Source organism: Phoca vitulina, unplaced genomic scaffold (genome assembly GCF_004348235.1).
Source record: "Phoca vitulina isolate PV1807 unplaced genomic scaffold, GSC_HSeal_1.0 scaffold11, whole genome shotgun sequence".
In the NCBI taxonomy this organism is placed as follows: Eukaryota; Metazoa; Chordata; class Mammalia; order Carnivora; family Phocidae; genus Phoca; species Phoca vitulina.
The window spans coordinates 18,369,745-18,392,387 of record NW_022589714.1 but is presented as its reverse complement, the minus strand read 5'-3'; the positions used below and the strand labels follow the sequence as shown (position 1 = coordinate 18,392,387).

Below are 22,643 nucleotides of genomic sequence, written 5' to 3'. Positions count from 1 at the left end.
GAGGAGCCGCCAGACTGTTTTCCATAGCACTTGAACCATTTTACATTCCCAATGGCAGTGTTCGATGTCTCCACATCCTCACAAATATTTATTTTCTATCATTTTGTATTTTTTATTATGGCCAACCTACTGGGTTGCAAAGTGGTGTTTCATTATGGTTTTGACTGGCATTTCACTAATGACTAATGATGTTGAGCATCTTTTTGTATGCTTGTTGGCCATCTGTATACTTCTTTGAGAAGTGTGTATTCAAAGAAGTGTGTATTCAAAGAAGTGTGTATTCAAAGAAGTGTGTATTCAAAGTCCTTTGCCCATATTTTAACTGATTTTCTTTTTGTTATTGGGTTGTAGGAGTTCTTTATATATTCTGGAAACCAGACTGTTATTAGATATATTATTTTCAAATATTTTCTTCCTTTTTAAAGATTTTATTTATTTATTTATTTATTTATTTATTTGAGAGAGAACAACTGGGGGAGAGGGGGCAGAGCAGGGAGCCTGATGCAGGACTCGATCCCATGACCCTCGGTTCATTACCTGAGCCGAAGGCAGACCCTTAACCAACAAGCCACCCAGATGCCCCAAATGTTGTCTTCTATTCATGGGTTGCCTTTTTACTCTCCTGATAGCGTCTTTTGATGCACAGGACATGAGAACAGGAAGAAAAGTCTTAAATTTATTTTTTTAATAAAAGGATCATATAAATTAAGACCAACATATTCAACAGTTATTTCCATAGTAAAATTTTTAAATCAAGTAAAATTTTAAAATGGTATAACTTAACCCTTTTTTTAATTGAAAGAGTTAGGTTTATGAGTGCTACCAATATAGTTTTCTTGGAATCATTAATTTATTACATGCAATGGGAGAACATCCACATGGCAAGGGAGAAAAACATGTTTTTTTTTAATTTAAATTTACTTAATGTATATGCCTATGTTACAGTAGATTCTCATGCCTGATATCTATGTATCTATCTATATATGTATAATTTGTAGTTCTCAGAGAGGCTTAGCAAAGAAACTTTACATTCAAGAGATCTAAATTTTATAAATACTCATACAAGCTTCTTGAAGTATCATTAGTAAAATATTTTAAAAACCAGGCATAAAATCTAATCTCTCCCTCTTCTGTTTAACCTCTTAACTGGTGAAAAAATGAAAGGGAATAAATTTTATTATCTTTAATCAATATTGGCACATATGCTTTTTTTTTTTTAATTTTATTATATTAGTCACCATACAATACATCATTAGTTTTTGATGTGGTGATCCAAGATCCATTGTTTTCGTATAACACCCAGTGCTCCATGCAGTACGTGTCCTCCTTAATACCCATCATCGGGCTAACCAATCCCCGCTCCCCTCTAAAACCCTGTTTGTTTCTCAGAGTCCATAGTCTCTCATGGTTCATCTCTCCCTCCAATTCCCCCCCCATTTTTCCCTTCCTTCTTCTAATGTCCTCCATGCTATTCCTTATGTTCTACAAATAAGTGAAACCATATGATAATTGACTTTCTCTGCTTGACTTATTTCATTTACCATAATCTCCTCCAGTCCCATCCATGTTGATGTAAAAGTTGGGTACTCATCCTTTATGATGGCTGAGAAATATTCCATTGTATATATGGACCACATCTTCTTTATCCATTCATCTGTTGAAGGGCATCTCGGCTCTTTCCACAGTTTGGCTATTGCGGACATTGCTGCTATGAACATTGGGGTGCATATGGCCCTTCTTTTCACTACATCTATATCTTTGGGGTAAATACCCAGTAGTGCAATTGCTGGGTCATAGGGTAGCTCTATTTTTAAATTTTTGAGGAACCTCCACACTGTTTTCCAAAGTGGCTGTACCAACTTGCATTCCCACCAACGGTGTAAGAGGGTTCCCCTTTCTCCACAACCTCTCCAACATTTGTTGTTTCTTTCCCTGTCCATTTTTGCCATTCTAACTGGTGTAAGGTGGTATCTCAGTGTGGTTTTGATTTGAATTTCCCTGATGGCTAATGATGATGAACATTTTTTCATGTGTCTGTTAGCCATTTGTATGTCTTCTTCAGAGAAGTGTCTTTTCATATCTTCTGCCCACTTTTTGACTTGATTACTTGTTTTTTGGGTGTTGAGTTTGAGAAGTTCTTTATAGATCTTGGATACCAGCCCTTTATCTGTAGTGTCATTTGCAAATATCTTCTCCCATTCTGTGGGTTGCCTCTTTGTTTGGTTGACTCTTTCCTTTGCTGTGCAGAAGCTTTTTATTTTGATGAAGTCCCAGAAGTTCATTTTTGCTTTTGTTTCACTAGCTTTTGGAGATGTATCTTGAAAGAAGTTGCTGTGGGCGATGTCAAAGAGGTTACTGCCTATGTTCTCCTCTAGGATTTTGATGGATTCCTCTCACATTGAGGTCTTTCATCCACTTTGAGTTTATCTTTGTGAATGGTGTTAGAGAATGGTCGAGTTTCATTCTTCTGCATGTGGCTGTCCAATTTTCCCAGCACCCTTTACTGAAGAGACTGTCTTTTTTCCATTGCATGTTTTTTCCTGCTTTGTCAAGGATTATTTGACCATAGAGTTGAGGGTCCATATCTGTGCTCTCTATTCTGTTCCATTGGTCTGTATGTCTGTTTTTGTGCCAGTACCACGCTGTCTTGGTGATCACAGCTTTGTAATATAGCTTGAAATTGGGCAACGTGATGCCCCCAGCTTTGTTTTTCTTTTTCAACATTTCCTTGGCAATTTGGGGTCTTTTCTGATTCCATACAAATTTTAGGATTGTTTGTTCCAGCACTTTGAAAAATGTCATTGGAATTTTGATCGGGATGGCATTGAAGGTATAGATTGCTCTGGGTAGCATAGACATTTTAACAATGTTTATTCTTCCAATCCATGAGCATGGAATATTTTTCCATCTTTTTGTGTCTTCTTCAATTTCTTTCATGAGTGTTCTGTAGTTCCTAGAGTATAGATCCTTTACCTCTTTGGTTAGGTTTATTCCGAGGTATCTTATGGTTTTTGGTGCTATTGTAAATGGAATCGTTTCTCTAATTTCTCTTTCTACAGTTGCGTTATTAGTGTATAAGAAAGCAACTGATTCCTGTGCATTGATTTTGTATCCTGCCACATTACTGAATTGCTGTATGAGTTCTAGTAATTTGGGGGTGGAGTCTTTTGGGTTTTCCACATAATGTATCATGTCGTCTGCAAAAAGAGAGAGTTTGACTTCTTCTTTGCCAATTTGAATAGCTTTTATTTCTTTTTGTTGTCTGATTGCTGTTGCTAGGACTTCTAGTACTATGTTGAACAATAGTGGCGAGAGTGGGCATCCTTGACGTGTTCCTGATCTTAAGGGAAAGGCTCTCAGCTTTTCCCCATTGAGGATGATATTCGCTGTGGGTTTTTCATAGATGGATTTTATGAACTTGAGGAATGTTCCTCTATCCCTATACTCTGAAGAGTTTTAATCAGGAAAGGATGTTGTATTTTGTCAAATGCTTTTTCTGCATCAATTGAGAGGACCATATGGTTCTTCTCCCTCCTCTTATTAATGTGTTCTATCACATTGATTGATTTGCGAATGTTGAACCACCCTTGCATCCCGGGGGTAAATCCCACTTGGTCGTGGTGGATGATCCTTTTAATGTATTGTTGGATCGTATTAGCTAGGATTTTGTTGAGGATTTTGGAATCCATATTCATCAGGGATATCGGTCTGAAATTCTCCTTTTTGATGGGGTCTTTGTCTGGTTTTTGTCTCCACATCCTCACCAATACTTGTTTTTGGATACTAGCCGTTTTGACTGGTGTGAGGTGATAGCTTGTGGTTTTGATTTGCATTTCTGTAATGATTATTTACATGGAATATCTTTTCATATGTCTCTTGGCCATCTGTATGTCTTCTTTGGAAAAATGTCTATTCAGGTCCTCTGCCCATTTTTAATTGGATTATTTGTGTTTTTTATGTTGAGTTGTATAAATTCTTTATATATTTTGGATATTAGCCCCTTTTCAGATTTTTTTTTAAAGATTTTATTTGAAAGAGAGAGCACACATGAACACGAACAGGGGGTCGGGAGTGCAGAAGGGGAGGAGCAGAGGAAGAGGAATAAGCAGACTCCCCACTGAGCAGGGAGCCCCATGCCAGGCTCGATCCCAGGACGCTGGGATTATGACCTGAGCTGAAGACAAACACTTAACCAACTGAGCCACCCAGGCTTCCCCCCTCCCCCCTTATCAGATATATTATTTGCAAATATCTTCTTCCATTTAGTAGGTTGGCTTTTTGTTTTATTGATGGTTTCTTTCACAGTGCAAAAATTTTTTACTTTGATGTAGTCCCAAAAGTTTAATTTTGCTTTTGTTTCCCTTGCCAAGGAGACATATCCATAAATATGTTGCTAAGGCCAATGTCCAAGAGATTATTGCCTGTGTTTTCTTTTAGGAGTTTCACGCTTTCAGTTCTCACATTTAGGACTTTAATTTATGTTATCTTTGTGTCTGTTGTAAGCAAATGGCCCAGCTTCATCTTTCTGAATGTAGCTGTCCAGTTTTCCCAGCACCATTTAAGAGACTGTCTTTTCCCCATTGTATATTCTTGACCATATAAGCATGGGTTTATTTCTGGGCTCTCTGTCCTGTTCTGTTGATCTATGTGTCTATTTTTATACCAGTGCCACATACCTTCAGTTAATATAACTTTGTAGTATATCTTGAAATCTGGGATTGTGATGTCTGCAGCTTTGTTCTTTTTCAAGGTTGCTTTGGCTATTCGGGATCTGTTGTGGTTCCATACAAATTTTAGGATTATTTGTTTTAATTTTGTGAAAAAAAGTATTGGTATTTTGATAGGGATTGCATGAATCTGTACATTGTTTTTTGTAGGATGGACATTTTAATAATATTAGTTCTTCCCATCCATAAGCATGGAATAGTGTTTCATTTGTGTTATCCTCAGTTTCTTTCATCAGTGTCCTATAGTTTTCAGAGTATAGGTCTTTTCACCTCTTGGTTAAATTTATTCCTAGGTATTTTATTCTTCTTGGTGCAATTGTACATTCTAACCTTATACCTAGAGGAACTAGTAAAGGAAGTCCAAAAATAGTAGAGGGAGAGAAATAATAATTAGAATGAAAATAAATGAAGTTGGGACTAAAAAGCAATTGAAAAGATCAATGAAATCAAGAGCTGGTTCTTTGAAAAAATAAACAAAATTGATAAACCTTTAGCCAGACTCATAAAGAAAAAAAGAGAGAAGACTCAAGGAAATAAAATCGGCAGTAAAAGAGGAGAAATAACAACTGATACCACAGAAATACAAAGGATTGTAATGAACTATGAAAAATCATATACCAACAAGTTGGACAACCTAGAAGAAATGGGTAAGTTCTTAGAAACTTACAGTCTTCCAAATCTGAATCAGGAAGAAATAGAAAATTTGAACAGATCTACTGCTAGCAATGAAATTGAATCAGTAATCAAAAAATTCCCAACAAACCAAAGTCTAGGACCAGACCTTCACAAGTGAGTTCTACCAAGCATCTAAGCAGAATTAATGCCCATTCTCAGACTATTCCAGAAAATAGAAGAGCTTCCAAACTCATTCTGTGAGGCCAGCATTACCCTGATTTTAGACACTACAAAAGAAACTACAGGCCTATATTCCTGAAGAACATGGAAGCAAAAATCCCCAACATAATATTAGCAAACCAAATTTAACAGTACCACTCACTGCTGTCCCTGGGATTTATTCCAGAGATGCAAGGATGGTTCAATATTCATAAATCAGTCAGTGTGATACATCACATTAACAAGACAGAGGATAAAAACCGTATAATCTTAAAAGATGCAGAAAAAATGTTTGACAAAATATAACACCCATTCATGATAAAAACTCTCAACAAAGTGGGTTTAAAGAGAACATACCTTAACCTAATAAAGGCCATATATGAAAAAACCCACAGCTAACATCATACTCAGTTGTGAAAAACTGAAAGCTTTTCCTCTCAGGAAAAAGACAAGGATGTCAACTCTCACCACTTTTACCTAACATAGTACAGGAAGGTCCTAGCCACAACTATCAGACAAGAAAAATAAAAGTCATTGAAATTGGTAATGAAGAAGTAAATCCATCACTTTTTGCCAATGAGATGATAATATATAAAGAAAACTCTAAAGACTCTACTAAAAAACCATGAGAAGTAATAAATGAATTCGGCAACGTTGCAGGAGACAAAATTAATATACAGAAATCTATTGCATCTCCATACACTAATAGCAAAGTAGCAGAAAGAGAGTTAAGAAAACAGTTCCATTTACAATTCCAGCACCTTTTTTGAAAAGGCTTTCTTCTATTGAATTGCCTTAGCATCTTTGTTGAGGTTCAGTTAACTAATAAATTGAATCCATTTCCTGGCCTTTTTTTCTGTTTCATTGATTTCTTACATATCTTTATATTAATACCCCCCTAACTTGATTGTGTTATTGTAGTAAGTCTTGCAGTCAGGTAATTAGTTGTACATTCTCCAATTTTTTTCTTCTTTTTTGAGATTGTTTTATCTCTTCCAGATCCCTTGTATTTCTGTGTAAATTTAAAATCAGCTGGTAAGTTTTTATTTTAAAAAGTCTTGCTTGGATTTTAGTTTACATTGCATAATCTATAGGTCAATGTAGAGAGATTTTTCTCTTTCATCATATGTTGTGGACACATTATAGTTCCCCATTTAGGTCTTCTGTTATGTCTCTTGGAAGTGTTTTGTAGTTTTCAGTGTCTTAAATTTATTCATAAGTTTTTTATATTATCTGAAGCTGTCATAAATGGTCTTTTTATTTCATTTTCCAAACAATTCTTGCTAGGATATAGAAGTACAATTGATTTTTGCATATTAACTGTATACTCTATGGCCTTGCTAAAGTTATTAGATGTAGTATTCCATAGATCTAAATTAAATTAGGTCAAGTTTATTGATGGGTTGTTCAGCCAATATTCTGTAGTATTGTTTCCCCTCTGTTTCAGTACTTAAAAAATACCATTATCTTCTGGCCTAAATAGTGTCTGATGAGAAGTCAGTTGTTTATATTATTTTTCCTCTCCAGTTATTATAATGATTTTCTCTTTACCCTTGGTTTTCAGCAGTTTGACTCTGATATGCTTTGTTGTAGTTTTCTTTGTATTTATCTTGCTTGGGATTTGTTGAGATTCTTGGATCTGCAGGTTGATTGTTTTCTTTCCAATTTTTACAAAAATTTTAGGTATCATATCTTCAGATATTTTTTTCCTGCCCCAATTTTCCCCTCTCCTCTCCCTCTGGTACTCTAATTTCACTTGTACTTTATGATTTGATATTCCTTTGTTTTTAGCATTTTTTTAATCTGTGCTTTTCAGATTGAATAATTTTCATGATTCTAGTTTTGAATTCACTCTTTTCTATAGGGTCTAATCAGCTCTTAATCTCATGTAGTAAATTGTTCATTTCAGATATATTTTTTACTTCTAAAATTTTTTTTTTTAGCAATTCCATTTTTCTGCTGAAGTTCCTCGCCTCTTCATTCATTACAACCAGCTTCTTTCACTCATTGGGCAATTATAATCATTGCTTAAAAGTACTTGCTTGGCCTTCTTGTTTATAATTTGGCATGTAAGAGGTTTGGACATAAACACTTCCATCCTAACAACAAGAAAAAACCTGAACAAACTGAGTATCAACACATCTTCTTAGATCTTTTAGAGAATTGAAGTCACAGGGCAAACTCCTGCCCCCAAAATTAGACAGTCAGATAGCCAGTTACAGAGAATCACATCTGACCAAAGCAGAGACCAACCCCCAAGCAGAAATCACCACTGGAGTCAGTACTGGGGTAGAAAAACTTAAATTGTATTTGATGAATTTCTGGTGGCTCAGTATAAACAAGCTTGAAGTAAAAATTTCAAGGGGGCTTAGTCCTAGGGGAACTCCACACTTTTCATGAGTTTTACCTCTGGGAACCCAATCAGGTTCTCATGGTGAAGATCAGAGAAAATCCCCTCTCTCATGCAGGAGGGTAAGGGGGTGAGAGAGGTAGCTGTTTTAAAATACATCCAGAGCATTCTGTCCTTCTTAGAAAGACTTGTCTCAATAGAAACTATCTTTCCAGAGCCTAACTGACCTGGGAATCCAACTCTAGCCCTCTATAGCCTTCCACATGGGGGAAGAGAAATATGCTACTTACCATTCATTATTAGAGAGTTTCAAATTAGAACAACAGTGAGATACCTCTGCATATCTATAAGAATGGATGAAATGTGAAACACTGACAACACCAAATATTAGGGGAGAATTAGAGCTCTCATTTGTTGCTGGTAGGAATGCAAAATGGTACAGCCAGTTCAAAAGACAATTTGGCAGTTTCATACAAATCTAACATACTCTTACAGTATAATCCAACTATAATGCTCATTAGTATTTACTCAGATGAGTTGAAAACATGTCTGCACAAAAACCTGCACACAGTATTTATAGCAGCTTTTTCCATAATTGCCAAAATTTGGAAAGAACCAACATGTCCTTCATCAGGTGAATGGATAAAAAAAATACTGTATATCCATACAGTGGAATATTATTCAGCAGTAAAAAGAAATGAACAATCAAACCACAAAAAGAGAAAGAGGAACTTGAAAGCATATTGCTAAGTGAAAGACACCAACCTAAAGGACTGCCAGCTATCTGATTCCAACTGTATGACATTCTGGAAAAGGAAAACTGTGGAGACAGTGAAAAGATCAGTGGTTGCCAGAGGTTCAGGGGGATGGAGAGAAGAACAAATAGGTAGAGCATAAGAGATTTTTAGGGAAGTGAAACTATTCTTGATGATTTGTAATGGTGGACACATATCCTTATGCATTTGTTAGAGACCATACAGGGCGCCTGGGTGGCTCAGTCGTTAAGCGTCTGCCTTCGGCTCAGGTCATGATCCCAGAGTCCTGGGATCGAGTCCCACATCGGGCTCCCTGCTCTGCGGGAAGCCTGCTTCTCCCTCTCCCACTCCCCCTGCTTGTGTTCCTGCTCTAGCTAGTCTCTGTCAAATAAATAAATAAAATCTTAAAAAAATAAAATAAAATAAAATAAAATAAAGACCATACAGTGTCCACCACCAAGAGTGAATCTTAATGTAAGCTATGGATTTTAGTTAATAATTGTCAATATTGGTTCATCAATGCTTTATTATTATTAAGTCTATTAATTATTTTTACAAAAACAAAGTATATGCCTGCTAATTCTAACATCTGAGTTATCTTGGAGTCCATTTCTACAGACTGCTTTTATCTCATGATTGTAAGTTATACTTTCCTGCTTCTTTGCATATCTAATGCATGTTCTTTGATTCTTGAAACAGTTGTTCCATGTATTTTGTCCAGCTTTATAGTTGGTTTCAGGAAGACAAATCCATTACCAATTTCTCTGTCGTGGTAGAAGTTAAAATAGTGGTTTTCAACCTTGGTTGTACATTAAAATCATCTGAGGAACTTTAAAAATTACCAATGCTGAACAAGGCCCAGGCATGGGTAATTTTTTAAGTTCTCCAAGTGATTAACAGGGTTAGGCTGTTACCTGAATAAGAGCATTCTGCTAGGAAGAGTGAGAATTGAAATCTGGCTTGTCTTCACTGGAGTCAGGTTGCATCTGCCAGTGGAAGCAGCATCTTTTTTATATTTGTACTTAAAAGCTGCTAAAGGGTTTAGCACGACCTTGCAGCAACCAGTAAAAAAACTAGAGGGTCAGGAAGTTGTTCTTAGCTTTTATTGAGATTTTAAGATCATAAGATGGTATTTTCGAATGTATCAATGCTTTTTATGCTCTAGAAGAGGGAAAGAGTAAGAAATAGTTTGCATACACAGACCTGTACCCCTGAAACAAATAATACATTATATGTTAATAAAAAAAAGAAGAAATAGCTTGCATAGCCATCCTTTTCCACTCAAAGACCTCTTTACAATAATGAGTTATTTACACAAAACATTATGAAGTTTGCATTTTTACAAAGAGGTACTCATCTCTAAAACTTCTTGATCTGGTATTCCTTCAGTAAAATATATATGCATAGTGTGTATATATGAACCTTAATATATTAAGCTCTATTTTTCTTAATAAAGTAGAACTACTTTCTGAAAACATTTATTTATCGTATTTAATTTGATACTTTTTATTTCCTGTTTTGCAAGGTTCGGGTAGACTTCCAGTGTTACTGTAATTATTAACATAAACACAATGTGTTTAGCTTTTATGTGTTCATATATATAGAACATATCCAGTATTTTCAGGAAATATGTTTATCCCAAAGTGCAATTATTATCTGATATGTGCTCCTAAAGGATTAACTCTTCCCTTAAATTATTTTTTACCATTTTTTTTTTTAAAGATTTTATTTGACAGAGAGAGAGACAGCGAGACAGGGAACACAAGCAGGGGGAGTGGGAGAGGGAGAAGCAGGCTCCCCACCGAGCAGGGAGCCTGATGTGGGACTCGATCCCAGGACCCTGAGATCATGACCTGAGCGGAAGGCAGACGCTTAACGACTGAACCACCCAGGCGCCCCCTATTTTTTACCATTTTAAATGAAACTTTTCTAGTGTGCTTCATGGTCCCCTACTTTCTGAAACAGAGTATACCAAACCTAATTTAGTCCTTTCAAAATGATTTAATTATCATTATGCATTTTATTTATATGCTCAAGGGTTTAATACACTGATGTTCCATGCTATTAAAAATGTCTTTTAAAAAAAAAAAAAGATTTTATTTATTTATTTGAGAGAGTTAGAGAGAAACAGCATGACAGGGGAGAGGGTCAGAGGGAGAAGCAGGCTCCCCGATAGAGGGGCGCCTGGCTGGCACAATTGGTTAAGTGCCCGACTGTTGATTTCGGCTCAGGTTGTGATCTCCTGGATCTTGAGATCAAGCCCCGCATCAGGCTCCGCACTTAGCACAGAGTCTGCTTCAGATTCTCTCTCCCTCTGTTCCTCAGCCCAGCTTGCTCTCTCTGAAATAAATCTTTTATAAAATTTTTAGATATTAGATCTTCCATTAAAGGATTCTAAGTTATATAATTTTTATTTTGTCTGTTTTTTATGGGAATGTTCTAGGTTTATGTAAGTTTTTAAGGGAGGGCCTTTTTGTTTCAGTAACAAGTTCTCTACTGATTGCCTAGTATACTTATGTATACTTATATATATCATGTATATTCTGTAATTCTGCCTAGTATACTTATGTATACTTATATATATCATGTATATTCTGTAATTCTCCTTTTCCTTTGTCTCATTTGCTCTTTTAATATGCTGTGGATTGAAAAGTAAATAACTAATACCAGTTAGAGGTGTATCTAATAGTAACCATAGATCAGCTTTGTGTATAAAGGGGGCTTTAAAGTATCCTTCCAAAAGTACAATCTAAGAACTTAGAGAATATTTGTTCAATAAACATTTGTGAGGTGACTGTTTTCTTCAGGGCAACATAGATAATGTGATATATCTGATATTTAGATCCTGTACTGAGGATTTGAATATAACCTGGATAGGCATGTATAAAATTATTATAGTAAATATATTTTGAATGTATTATAATAACTATGTTAATAATAAATGTTATGTATTATAATTACTATAGTAAGTACTATTATGATTTTATTATATACTAGTCATATTATTATACAAATACTATTTGTAATATATTTTATAGTATAATAAGTTTATACTATAATAAATATTTAGCAATTTAAGCAACATGTTAGGGTGAACACAGATAAAGTAACATTTAACTCTGTAAAGCATTGATAAATACTCATTTTGAATGTTCAAGAGGCTTTTTTTAACCTTCTAGCTGTTTGCTAAATTTTGAATAGTTGATATTGCCAAATAAGTGAATTTTTAAAAATTAGAGTACATATACAAAATTTGTTTTACAAGCATATATACCAAAGTAGTAATATATATATTACTCATCCTGAGTTTGAATTCGTAAATTTAATGTTTTTTCAATGTATGTATTTTACTCCAAATTAAGTGGTGCTGCCATCAGGTGGCAGTCATACCTTAGTTATGGCCACAAAATACGTTTAATAGACTTACTCATTACACATTGCCATAGCACAAAATTATGGCAGGAGAAAAATTAGATAAAGAATTTTGTGTGGGTACATAGAGGAAAGGAAAGGCTTTCTGTTAACAGGGAGTCTTTATGCAGAAGGGAAGAGATAAGTGGTTTGAAGCACAAGATTTGGAATTTCTTAAATCTTTATTTGAATCCCATATTTATCACTTACTAGCTATGTTATCTTGGCCAAGTAATTAACCTCTTTGTCCCTGTTTCTTCACTTATTAAATGAAGACATATCCACTTCATAGGGTTTTCATATAGTTTAAATAACCATGAAAATAAAGTGATTATCATAGAGCCTGGTAGATAGGATGCTATCAGGAAATGATAGTTATGGGGTGCCTGGGTGGCTCAGTCAGTTAAGCGTCCAAGTCTTGGTTTCAGCTCAGGTTATGATCGCAGGGTCTTGGGATTGAGCCCCATGTCGGGCTCTGCGCCCCAGGGATTCTGCTTAAGGTTCTCTCCCTCTCCCTCACCCTTGGCCTCTGCCCCCTCCCCCGTACATGCTCTCTCTCTCAAATAAATAAAATCTTTAAAAATAAAAAAAGAAACGATAGTTACGATTGTGAGAATCAGGAGGTAAGGAGAGAAGGAAAACCAACAAGTCAGTTTTGCAGGCCCAGCTACAACTGCAGGAATCCAGAAGGCTTCAGGCTTCCTTTCTTCACACATTTCAGCCCTCAGGGGAAAACATCTCTCAATGATAGATAGATCGGCAGATACTGTTCCACATCTTTCCCTTAGTGTTGGAGAGGAAGAAGAGGCAATTGGATACTATTTGAAAGTACAGACACAAATTTCATTCTTCTCATGGATGCCTCATATCTTCCTCTCCCTTACCTCACTGACTTGTTCCTCTAAAGACCCAGTCTCATCTGCTTAGGGAAGCAAGTTTAGTAAGTCAGAAATTCAACTGGCCAAATCTTGATGACAAGTAAAATATATCTCCAATTTGTTCTATGTTTAACACCAAAGAACCCTAAATCATATTCCCTTTTAGAAAAGAATCTTAGATGTATTATAATCTTGGGATATATTATAATTTGTCTCTCCTCCCTGTACCTTCCAAACAAAACATGTTCTCCATTCCTTACTGTTGCTTCATATTGCTCCGATAGCTGACAGAACCTTTCCTTGAATAATTAGAAACGGAAGGATCAAAATACAAATATGATGAAAGAAATATTCAGCTAGACTTGACCAGTATTTATCAAGCACTTGCTTCTGTAATATACCCAGATAGATGTTTTGGGGGATAACCAAGATCATCAAAACATAGCTCATACTCTGAAGAACATTACACATTAGGAGTGAAGATAATTCACATATACAATTATTTTAAGGAAAAATATGATGAATGTTATAATGGCAATTATAATAGCTTATATTTTATACACTTACCAGACTACAGACTGCTGTCACATACATTATCCTGTTTATTCTTCAAAGTAACCCCAAATGTAGAACAAGTTTTAGGTGTAATTTGAAAAGGAGTCATCTGAGGCTCAAAGGTGAAATGCCTCAGAGTCACAATGCCATTAGGTTGCTCAGTCAATTCAGTTGGCATATACTTGCATACCTGACACATAGCATGATGTAAGTCCTGGCTGATTCTTACCATTTTTTACCATGTGCTGAGCACTATTCTTGGTACTGGGACCTAATGGTGAGTAAGACAAACTGAATCCCTGTCTTCAAGGAGGATAAATCATGGATCCATAATGTAAACCTAAATTTCTCACTTTACATTTTATTTTATTTTATTTTATTTTTAAAGATTTTATTTATTTATCTGAGAGAGAGAATGGGAGAGAGAGAGCATGAGAGGGGGGAGGGTCAGAGGGAGAAGCAGACCCCCCGCTGAGTGGGGAGCCCGATGTGGGACTTGATCCCAGGACTCCAGAATCATGACCTGAGCCAAAGGCAGTTGCTTAACCAACTGAGCCACCCAGGCGCCCTCTCACTTTACATTTTATTGTTTCTTTTATTTCATGCAATACTAAAATACAGTACTTTGGCACATTGAGGAGGGAGATTAATTCTTATATAGGGGTGGTTATGGAAGGCCTAATGGAGAGAGGTTTCTTCTCCTACCATTGATTGACCTTTTAATTGTGCCATGTTATTCATATTCCCTTTTGGATTTTTTCAGGTACGCAGATTTTCTGAAGCATTCTTTTGCTTTGAACATCCAAGAGAAGCTGCCATTGCATACCAGGAACTTCAGTGAGTAGAGTAGATCAAAGTTAAAATGATTTTACCTCCTTTTATGTAAGATATCTATCTCAGAATTTATCAAATAGAATATATGATATTTACAACAGAGGAAATTAGAATTTAAAGTTCAGAAATTCCCTGTTTAAACAAATTGGGTTTAATTTTATGAATTACTTCATGGAAGACCCATACCTTACATAAAGAAGCGTATTGCCCTATTCTCCCCACCCCCATATCAGACCTACTAGAACCGTGGTAGTCCCATACATCTCTGGCTCCAGCCTTGTATCTTTATTTTCACAGGTCAGAATCTCTTATGGTCATCATTATATATTACAGATTTTCACCAGTGATCTGTCACTGCCTTTTGTTATGTTAATGATTTACAGTAAAATACCCAGAATAGATGCCTTCCATTTTTCCTACTGAGTATGTTTAAATCTGGTTTTCTTTGGCTTTAAAGAATATTTTGAGAATATTATGCTGAGCAAAAGAAGTCAAACATAAAGAGTAAATATATGATTCTATTTATATGAAGTTCTGGAACAGGCAAAACTAAGGTGAAAAAAAGTCAGAACAGTGATTGTCTTTTTGACTCGGGCTGGGACTTTGACTAGAAAGATGTGCGAGAACTCTTAGTAGATGGAAATATTCTGTATCATGTATCCATTTGTCAAAATCATACAGCTAAAATTTATATATTTCAAAGCATGTGAATTTTACCTCAAAAAAACTAGAAATAATAATAAAATGTGGGGCATGGGTAGTGAGTACAGGTATAGATAAAACAAGAAAAGCAAAATGTTAATTGTTGAAGCTGAGTGATGGGGTTTATTATACTATTCTATTTAATTTGTTTGAAATTTTCCATAAGAAAAGGTTTTTTAAAAAGTATTATGTATTAGAAAGTTATGTACCTTGTTTTAAATAGCTGTTAATTGTATTCACCAATATATGTTAAGTACAGCAGTAGCAATGGAATATATTTTTTTCCAATAGTATCATCAGTGATTACTAGGCAGTTGGAGCTTTTGACATTTCTTCTGTATGCTATTCCCAGCAAATCAGTAAATTCAGACATTAAGCATAGATAACTCATTTTGAAATAACATTAAAAAATATACAAGAATATAACAGAAATAAGTTTATCAACAAACTGTAATTTTGTAAGCCAATCATTTACTGTCAACGAACCATAATTTTCATTGTACCAGTTTTTATCTCTGACCAAAGAACTCTTTCATAAGGAGGTTATATCTTTAGGAATGCGGGAGGATAGGAATGGTGAGGGGAAGAGGACGAGGTAGAGTCTATAAAGTGGAATTGAGTATAATTTTTTTAAATTACAGTCTGACATAAAGAAATATTTTTCAGTGCTCAGAGTCATCTACAGATGTGCACCGCTATCAAAAATACTTCCTTCTGCAGTTCTCTCCCACCTCTACCTATTGAATGTAGTGAATTAGATGGAGATCTCAATTCATTACCTATAATCTTTGAAGATAGGTATTTAGATTCAGTTATCGAAGGTAAGTATAATCTAAAATACGTAAGTTGTGTGTGTCATTTGCAGTATATTCTTCCTAATATATATAAAACCATTCCCTAATGTGGGGCCATTTTTTCCCCTCCAGTTTTATTTATCTTTGAGGATATTAGAAGGTTGTAGTCAGTAAATGTAGTCTTAATCATTTGAGTTCTCACACCTTGTTTTAAACCTGAATCTTTTTTTCTTTGGATAAAAGACTTAGATGCACCCTGGATGGGAATTCAGAATCTTCAGAGATCAGAGTCCAGTAGAATGGATAAATATGAGACTGAAGAAAGCTCTATAGCGGGACTTTCTAGCCCAGAGTTGAAAGTCAGACCTGCTGGTGCCTCCAATTTTTGGTATACAGAAGGTGAAAAGCAGCTAACAAAATCTCTAAAAGGAAAGAATGAAGAATCAAATAAATCCAAGGTTAAGGTTACTAAGCTCATGAAAACAATGAAACCTGAAAACACAAAAAAAATAATAAAACAGAACTCTAAGGATTCTGTGGTTTTGGTAGGCTACAAATGTTTGAAAAGTACAGCATCAAATGATCTCTTTAAATGCTTTGAAGGCAATCCTTCACATAGTCAGAAGGAAGGTCTGGATCCCACAATATGTGGATATAATTTTGACCTAAAGACCTACATCAGACAGACAAGCCAAAAGGAAGCTAGCTTTTTGCCAACTAATACAGAGAGAACTGAACAAAAGTCTCCAGATATTGAAAATATGCAACCAGACCTGTTTGATCCTTTGAACTCTGGCAGCCTAAATCTTTGTGCAAATTTGTCCATTTCAGGTAAACTTGATATCTCCCAGGATGATAGTGAAATTACACAAGTGGAACACAATGTGGCATCCAGAAGTTCATCAGACGATTGCCCTGATCATCAAACAACCCCATCTTCAGGAGCTAGAACAATTGAAGTAAAGCCCTGTAATAAGGATCCTTTTAGTGGAGAGAAAATAACTGTTAAAATAGGACCTTGGACAGAGCTTCGACCAGATGAACTATTTGTGGATAATTTACAGCTACCCAACTTTGAGTCCTTAGAATCTAATGGTAAATCTAAATCTATAGAAATAACACTTGAAAAGGAAGCTTTGCAGGACGCAAAGTGCCATTCTGTTGGAGAATCATTAGCTAAGTTAAGAAGTAATCAACCTGTTTCTTCTACAAAAGAATATCATGTTGTAGTAAGTGGAGATACAATTAAGTTACCAGATATTAATGCCACGTATGCCTCATCTAGATTTTCAGATTCAGGTGTTGAAAGTGAACCAAGTTCTTTTGCAACACATCCAAACCCTGATGTAGTATTTGAAACTGTGCAAGGGCAAGGTCCTTACAATAACGAAAGATTATTTCCTCAGCTTTTGATGAAACCTGATTATAATGTAAAATTTTCATTAGGAAGTCATTGTACTGAGAGTACAAGTGCTTTAAGTGAAATACAGTCATCTCTGACATCCATAAACTCTCTACCTTCTGATGATGAACTGTCACCTGATGAAAATTCTAAGAAATCTGTTGTACCTGAATGCCACCTAAGTGATAGCAAAACTGTATTAAATCTAGGAACAATTGACTTGCCAAAATGCGACAATAGTAAAAAGTCAAGTATTATTTTGCAGCAGCAGAGTGTCGTATTTTCAGGGCATTTGGACAATGAAACTATAGCAATACATTCCTTAAATTCAAGCACTAAAGACCCTTTGCAATTTGTTTTTTCAGATGAAGATACTTCCTGTGATGTGAAAAGTAGTTGCAGCTCCAAACCTAACTTGGACACTATGTGTAAAGACTCCCAGAGTCCTGATAAATCTAGTAATTCTGCAGGGACAGCAATTACATTTAATTCAACACTGGTTTGTTTAGGTGCCCCTTGTGTTGTTTCAGGTTCTGTTTCTACTAATACAGAAGTTAGAGAAGATGAAACTGTGAAAAGAAAAAATGGTGATACCTTAAATCTCAAAGAAATAAATTCAGAAGCCCAAACAGTTAAAAATGAAACTCATCTGGGTACAAATGATCCTTTTTCAGCCAGTCCTGATATGGTAAAACAAGGGCTTGTGGAAAATTATTTTGGCTCTCACAGCAGTACGGATATTTCTGACACATGTGCTATTAGCTGTAGCAACTCAGTTAGCCCTCAGAAGAAAACTTCTGAAAAAGAAATTAGTAATCTTCATCAGGAACAGGGTAAAGAGGATGAGGAAGAAGAGCAGGATCAACAAATGGTTCAAAATGGGTATTACGAAGAAACAGATTATTCGGCTTTGGATGGAAAAGTAAATGCTCACTATACAAACAGAGATGCAGTAGAAGAAGAAGGACTTATAAAATCTGAAAAAATAAATAATGAATATCTGAAGGATGGTATAAATATGCCTGCTGTCTGCACTTCTGGTTGTTTGTCCTTCCCGTCTGCACCACGAGAGTCTCCTTGTAGTGTTAAGTATTCTTCTAAAAGTAAATTTGATGCCATTACAAAACAGCCGTGCAGCACTTCTTACAACTTCACTTCATCAGTTTGCTGGTATGAAAATTCACCAAAACCTCAAATACAAGCGTAAGTAATGGAGCATAATAGCTTGTGCTATTAAATATATGTATAGAAAAAATATATGTGTGTGTGTGTCTGATAACATATATTTCATGTTCTCTGGTTTCTGTACTACAAAAAGCTCTTCTTTGATTACCTATCTAAAAATGGAGAAATGAATTCAATGTACTCTTTGACAGACAGACCTGTAGTTCTCCATCTGCTTGTCTTGTTCTATAAGCTAGACATTTCTGATACAAATTTTCCATTGGTGGTTATGTGTTAGATGTTTGGAATAACTGGGATTAAAACTTTTTTTCATCAGTAACTCATTTCTCCACCATTAACTCCCAGACAGGTTAAGTTCTACAAGTGCATCTAGCAATGTTAGATAATGAATAATAAGTTAGTAGAAACTTCCTAAACCTACCAGACCCAGGTTATCTCAGCTATATCAGTGGTTTACAGACTTGAGATTTCATGGACCAGTTAAATATTCAGAAAAATTTTGAGGATGATAAAGGTTTACTAGCGTGGCACTGGTTCTCAAAATATTCTACTACCTTATTCCAGTTGGAATTATAATCCCTGGAGTGAAAGATCTGGGCATGTCTACAATGGATTTTCCAAGTTCCTACATTATTCTGATTTCTATATTTTAGCTAAGATCTCATAGTGCGTAAAGCTAGTGAAACCAGTGAGGTGATAATGGCCCTTTAAAGAACTGTAATATGCTGGAAGACTGAAGGTTATACCACCTTCAGGCTATCTCAAACTTTTCTGAGTCATTGATAAAAACAATTTTTATCTTCATCCAGAGTATCCTACTCAGTTTAGTAGGATTCATCGGCTTCCTTCAGTTTTACTTTTATCAGTTCAAATGATACAGTGTTAAAATAGTTAATAGTTTTTGATGTTTGCAGCCCCCAAGTTGATTAGATTTGTTACTCATTCAAAATGAGTGTATGCCACCAATTATATTTAGTCACGTCACCCTCTTGGTTCTGTTCCTTTTTATTGGTATTTCTAGAGGAAAAATAAAAATAACTTAATCTACTAAGAAATGTAACTACCATTCTCAGAGTTACACTATGTAAAACAGCTCCTTACCTTCCATAAATTTATGTAAGATTAAAAAGAAGCAAAGAGGCTAAGATTTGATTACAGAATAAGCATCAGATTGTCATCCTTCCAGTACTTCTACCAGCTTTTCTATATAACATAAAACATTGTTAAGAAGTGTAACTTCACTCCTAATATTCTCTTAGTTGATTTCAAGTTTAAGGGAATATTTTAAGTGATTTCAGATTTGAAGTAGTCACTGTATTTGATCAGAATATGTACTAAAGAAAATTAGTCTCTGATTTCTAAATTATTTAGGTGATCTCACATATTTTCATTATTTTAAAACCAAAGGTTTCCTCTTCTGCAGTTCCCTGAATTAGCATGTTGTCTTTTTGGTTCTAAAAACTGAATATAAAACTTAGGAAAGAGTATCTCTTATAATACTTTGCTTCAGCTTCCTCCAGGCAAAAGAAGAATTGAAGCAACTTAAACTCCCTGGGTTCATGTACAGTGATGTTCCTCTGCTGGCATCCTCAGTCCCTTATTTTAGCATGGAAGAAGAGGATAGCTCTGAAGATGGAGTACATCTCATTGTCTGTGTGCATGGTTTAGATGGTATGTCCTGTCTATTGATAAAACCCATGGCAACTCAATATTTTTTCTTTTCCTAATAGACTTCATTTAGTTTTATTTAATCTTTGAACTGAAAATATTTTAAATTGCTGAAATTAATTGACTCTTAAATACATTCTAAAACAAAAATATGCTTGACTTTGCTAAGTATAATGTTAGATTTCCTTTTAAATAAATTTTCCATGGAACTGACATCCATCTATGTACCAGCATTTTATTTCTTTTAACTTAGGGTTTTTCTGTCTTCTGTTGTTGGTTTTCTCAGCAGTCACCTCATGGCAATCATTTTGTCTTCCTTTGATAGTCGACCTGGTGCCCTTTTAGTCTAATGCTTTAAACCTTATGAGCTAGAAAAATCAGTACTAAGAATTGAAGATTCACTTATTAAGGTATACTTTAAATTCTAAATACCCGGCTTTAGTGCTATAGTTTTATGAGAGCTATTTTGGTTATTCAACAGACTGTTTTCTGTAGATTAGGAACTATATTAGAAAATGCCAAATATCTATAGACTAGCATATTATTACTGTATTATAATATCATTCTGTAAGAACAAATTGAAGAAAGATTTTATGGATATAAAAATACTAAACACAGGTCTAAGCTAGTAAATTGTCATGAAATTGAAGATTTTTCTTTATTTTTTAAAAAGAGTTCATTTATTTATTTGAGAGAGAGCAAGAGAGAGTATGAGCAGGGAGGAGAGAGAGAAGCAGGTTCCCTGTGAGCAGGGAGCCTGGCGCAGGGCTCGATCCCAGGACCCAGGGATCATGACCTGGGCTGAAGGCAGATGCTTAACCGGCTGAGCCATTTCAAGCACTCTTGAAGATTTTTCTTTAATAAAAGAACTTGACTCTCAAGAAATAAAATATCTTAGGGCGTCTGGGTGGCTCAGTTGGTTAACATCTCCCTTCAGTTCAGGTCATGATCCCAGCACCCTGGGATTAGCCAGCGTCGGGCTCCCTGCTCAGCAGGGAACCTGCTTCTCCTTCTCCCTCCTGCTCATGCTCTCTCTCTCGCTTTCTCTCTCTTGCTATCTCTCTCTCTCTCAAATAAATAAAATCTTAAAAAAAAATAAAAGAAATAAAATATCTCCAATACTAACCTCTTCCCCCGCAAGTAATAAAATTTTCAAAGATTATCACCCAAGAAGACTTCTTGGCCCAGTAGAATCTCTGGCACATTCTTTGAAATTTTTAAGAAACACATTACTCCCATGTTATATAAATTGTTCCAGAGTAATAGGAAAAATTATGGAATGCGGCTCATTTTATTCTTTAAAGTTAACCTAACCTTGTTACCAAATCTGGAAAAGATATCGCACCCACACCCAAAGAATAGCGGGCCAATCTGACGTAAATACACTTAATAAAACTCTAGCAATATTGCAGAAATAAGTAAACAGCTAAGTAAATAAAAAAATTTTTAATTGTCCCCAAAAACCTCTAGCACATTGAATCAATGTATTAAGTCACTATAACAACTAGGATTTAATTCCCAGAATACAAAGATAAGTATATAAGGAAATTTATTGATATAAATATTATTATAAATATAATATAAATATTAAAATATACGTACATCAACAAATCAATAAGAAACTATTGATAAAATTCAATGTCCATTCCCAGTTTTGACAATTAAGCACCAAACTTTAAGCTTTAAATAGCACTTATTAGTGTGATTTAATCAATGTGATTATTAATGTGATTAAGCATATTGTTCTCAGCCAGTGGAAAACATATACTTTGTAGTGAAACACTAGTGGTGTTCCTTGTAAAATCAGGAATAAAACAGTTATCTCTATCAGTGCATGAAAACCTAAAAGATACAAATATTAGACGGGTAAAGTAGAAATTCAACAATTATAACATGTTTACATTCCTAATTAAACCAAAGGAATTAACCAAAAAGCCACTAAACTAATTTTTAAAGATAATAATTATTTTTTAATTATGTATTATATCTAATAAGTAGTCAACATTGATAGACATCTTTTAAGTTAGTAATTAAACTCCCTTAAATTATTTAAATGGAATTTTTTTTCTATTCAACTATTACAAGACCACCAAAAGAAAGTGAACAGGTTAAATCTAAATCTAAAATGCATTCAAGGGGTGGTGCAATTGGTTAAGTGTCTGACTGTTGATTTTGGCTCAGGTCCGTGATCTCAGGTTCATGAGATGGAGCTCTGCATCAGGCTCCACACTCAGCACAGAGTCCGCTTGGGACTCCCTCTCCCTCTGTCCCTCTCCCCCACACTCTCTCTCTCAAATAAATAAATCTTAAAAAAAAAAAATGCATTCAAGGTTTGTTAAATAATCACTATATAGTAGTGATGGAAGGAGTACTTCCATCAGTCATTCACAGCGACCACAGTCAGCAGTCTGCAGAGCTAACAGTCAATGAATACACCATCAGGTGGGAAAGCAAAAGCATCAATGTGACCAAAATTCCTAATGAACAAATTGTTGAAAGATACTGTATGGCTAATTGAAATCAGCCTTGACATGGAAATTGAGAACTC

General features: G+C 35.2%; 1 protein-coding gene across 9 annotated transcripts in view; it reads left to right on the top strand.

Moving 5' to 3' along the window:
- Nucleotides 1–22,643, top strand: part of FAM135A (family with sequence similarity 135 member A) — a 129,303-nt gene that overhangs the window by 83,905 nt on the left and 22,755 nt on the right. For 7 of the 9 annotated variants that reach the window (XM_032409529.1, XM_032409531.1, XM_032409527.1 and 4 more), the window contains 4 exons: nucleotides 14,274–14,347; nucleotides 15,713–15,867; nucleotides 16,084–18,445; nucleotides 19,938–20,098. In XM_032409529.1, the coding sequence (XP_032265420.1) occupies nucleotides 14,274–14,347; nucleotides 15,713–15,867; nucleotides 16,084–18,445; nucleotides 19,938–20,098 (2,752 nt within the window). The remainder of the gene's footprint in view (nucleotides 1–14,273; nucleotides 14,348–15,712; nucleotides 15,868–16,083; nucleotides 18,446–19,937; nucleotides 20,099–22,643) is intronic. The other 2 variants (XM_032409534.1, XM_032409533.1) reach the window with 1 other exon arrangement.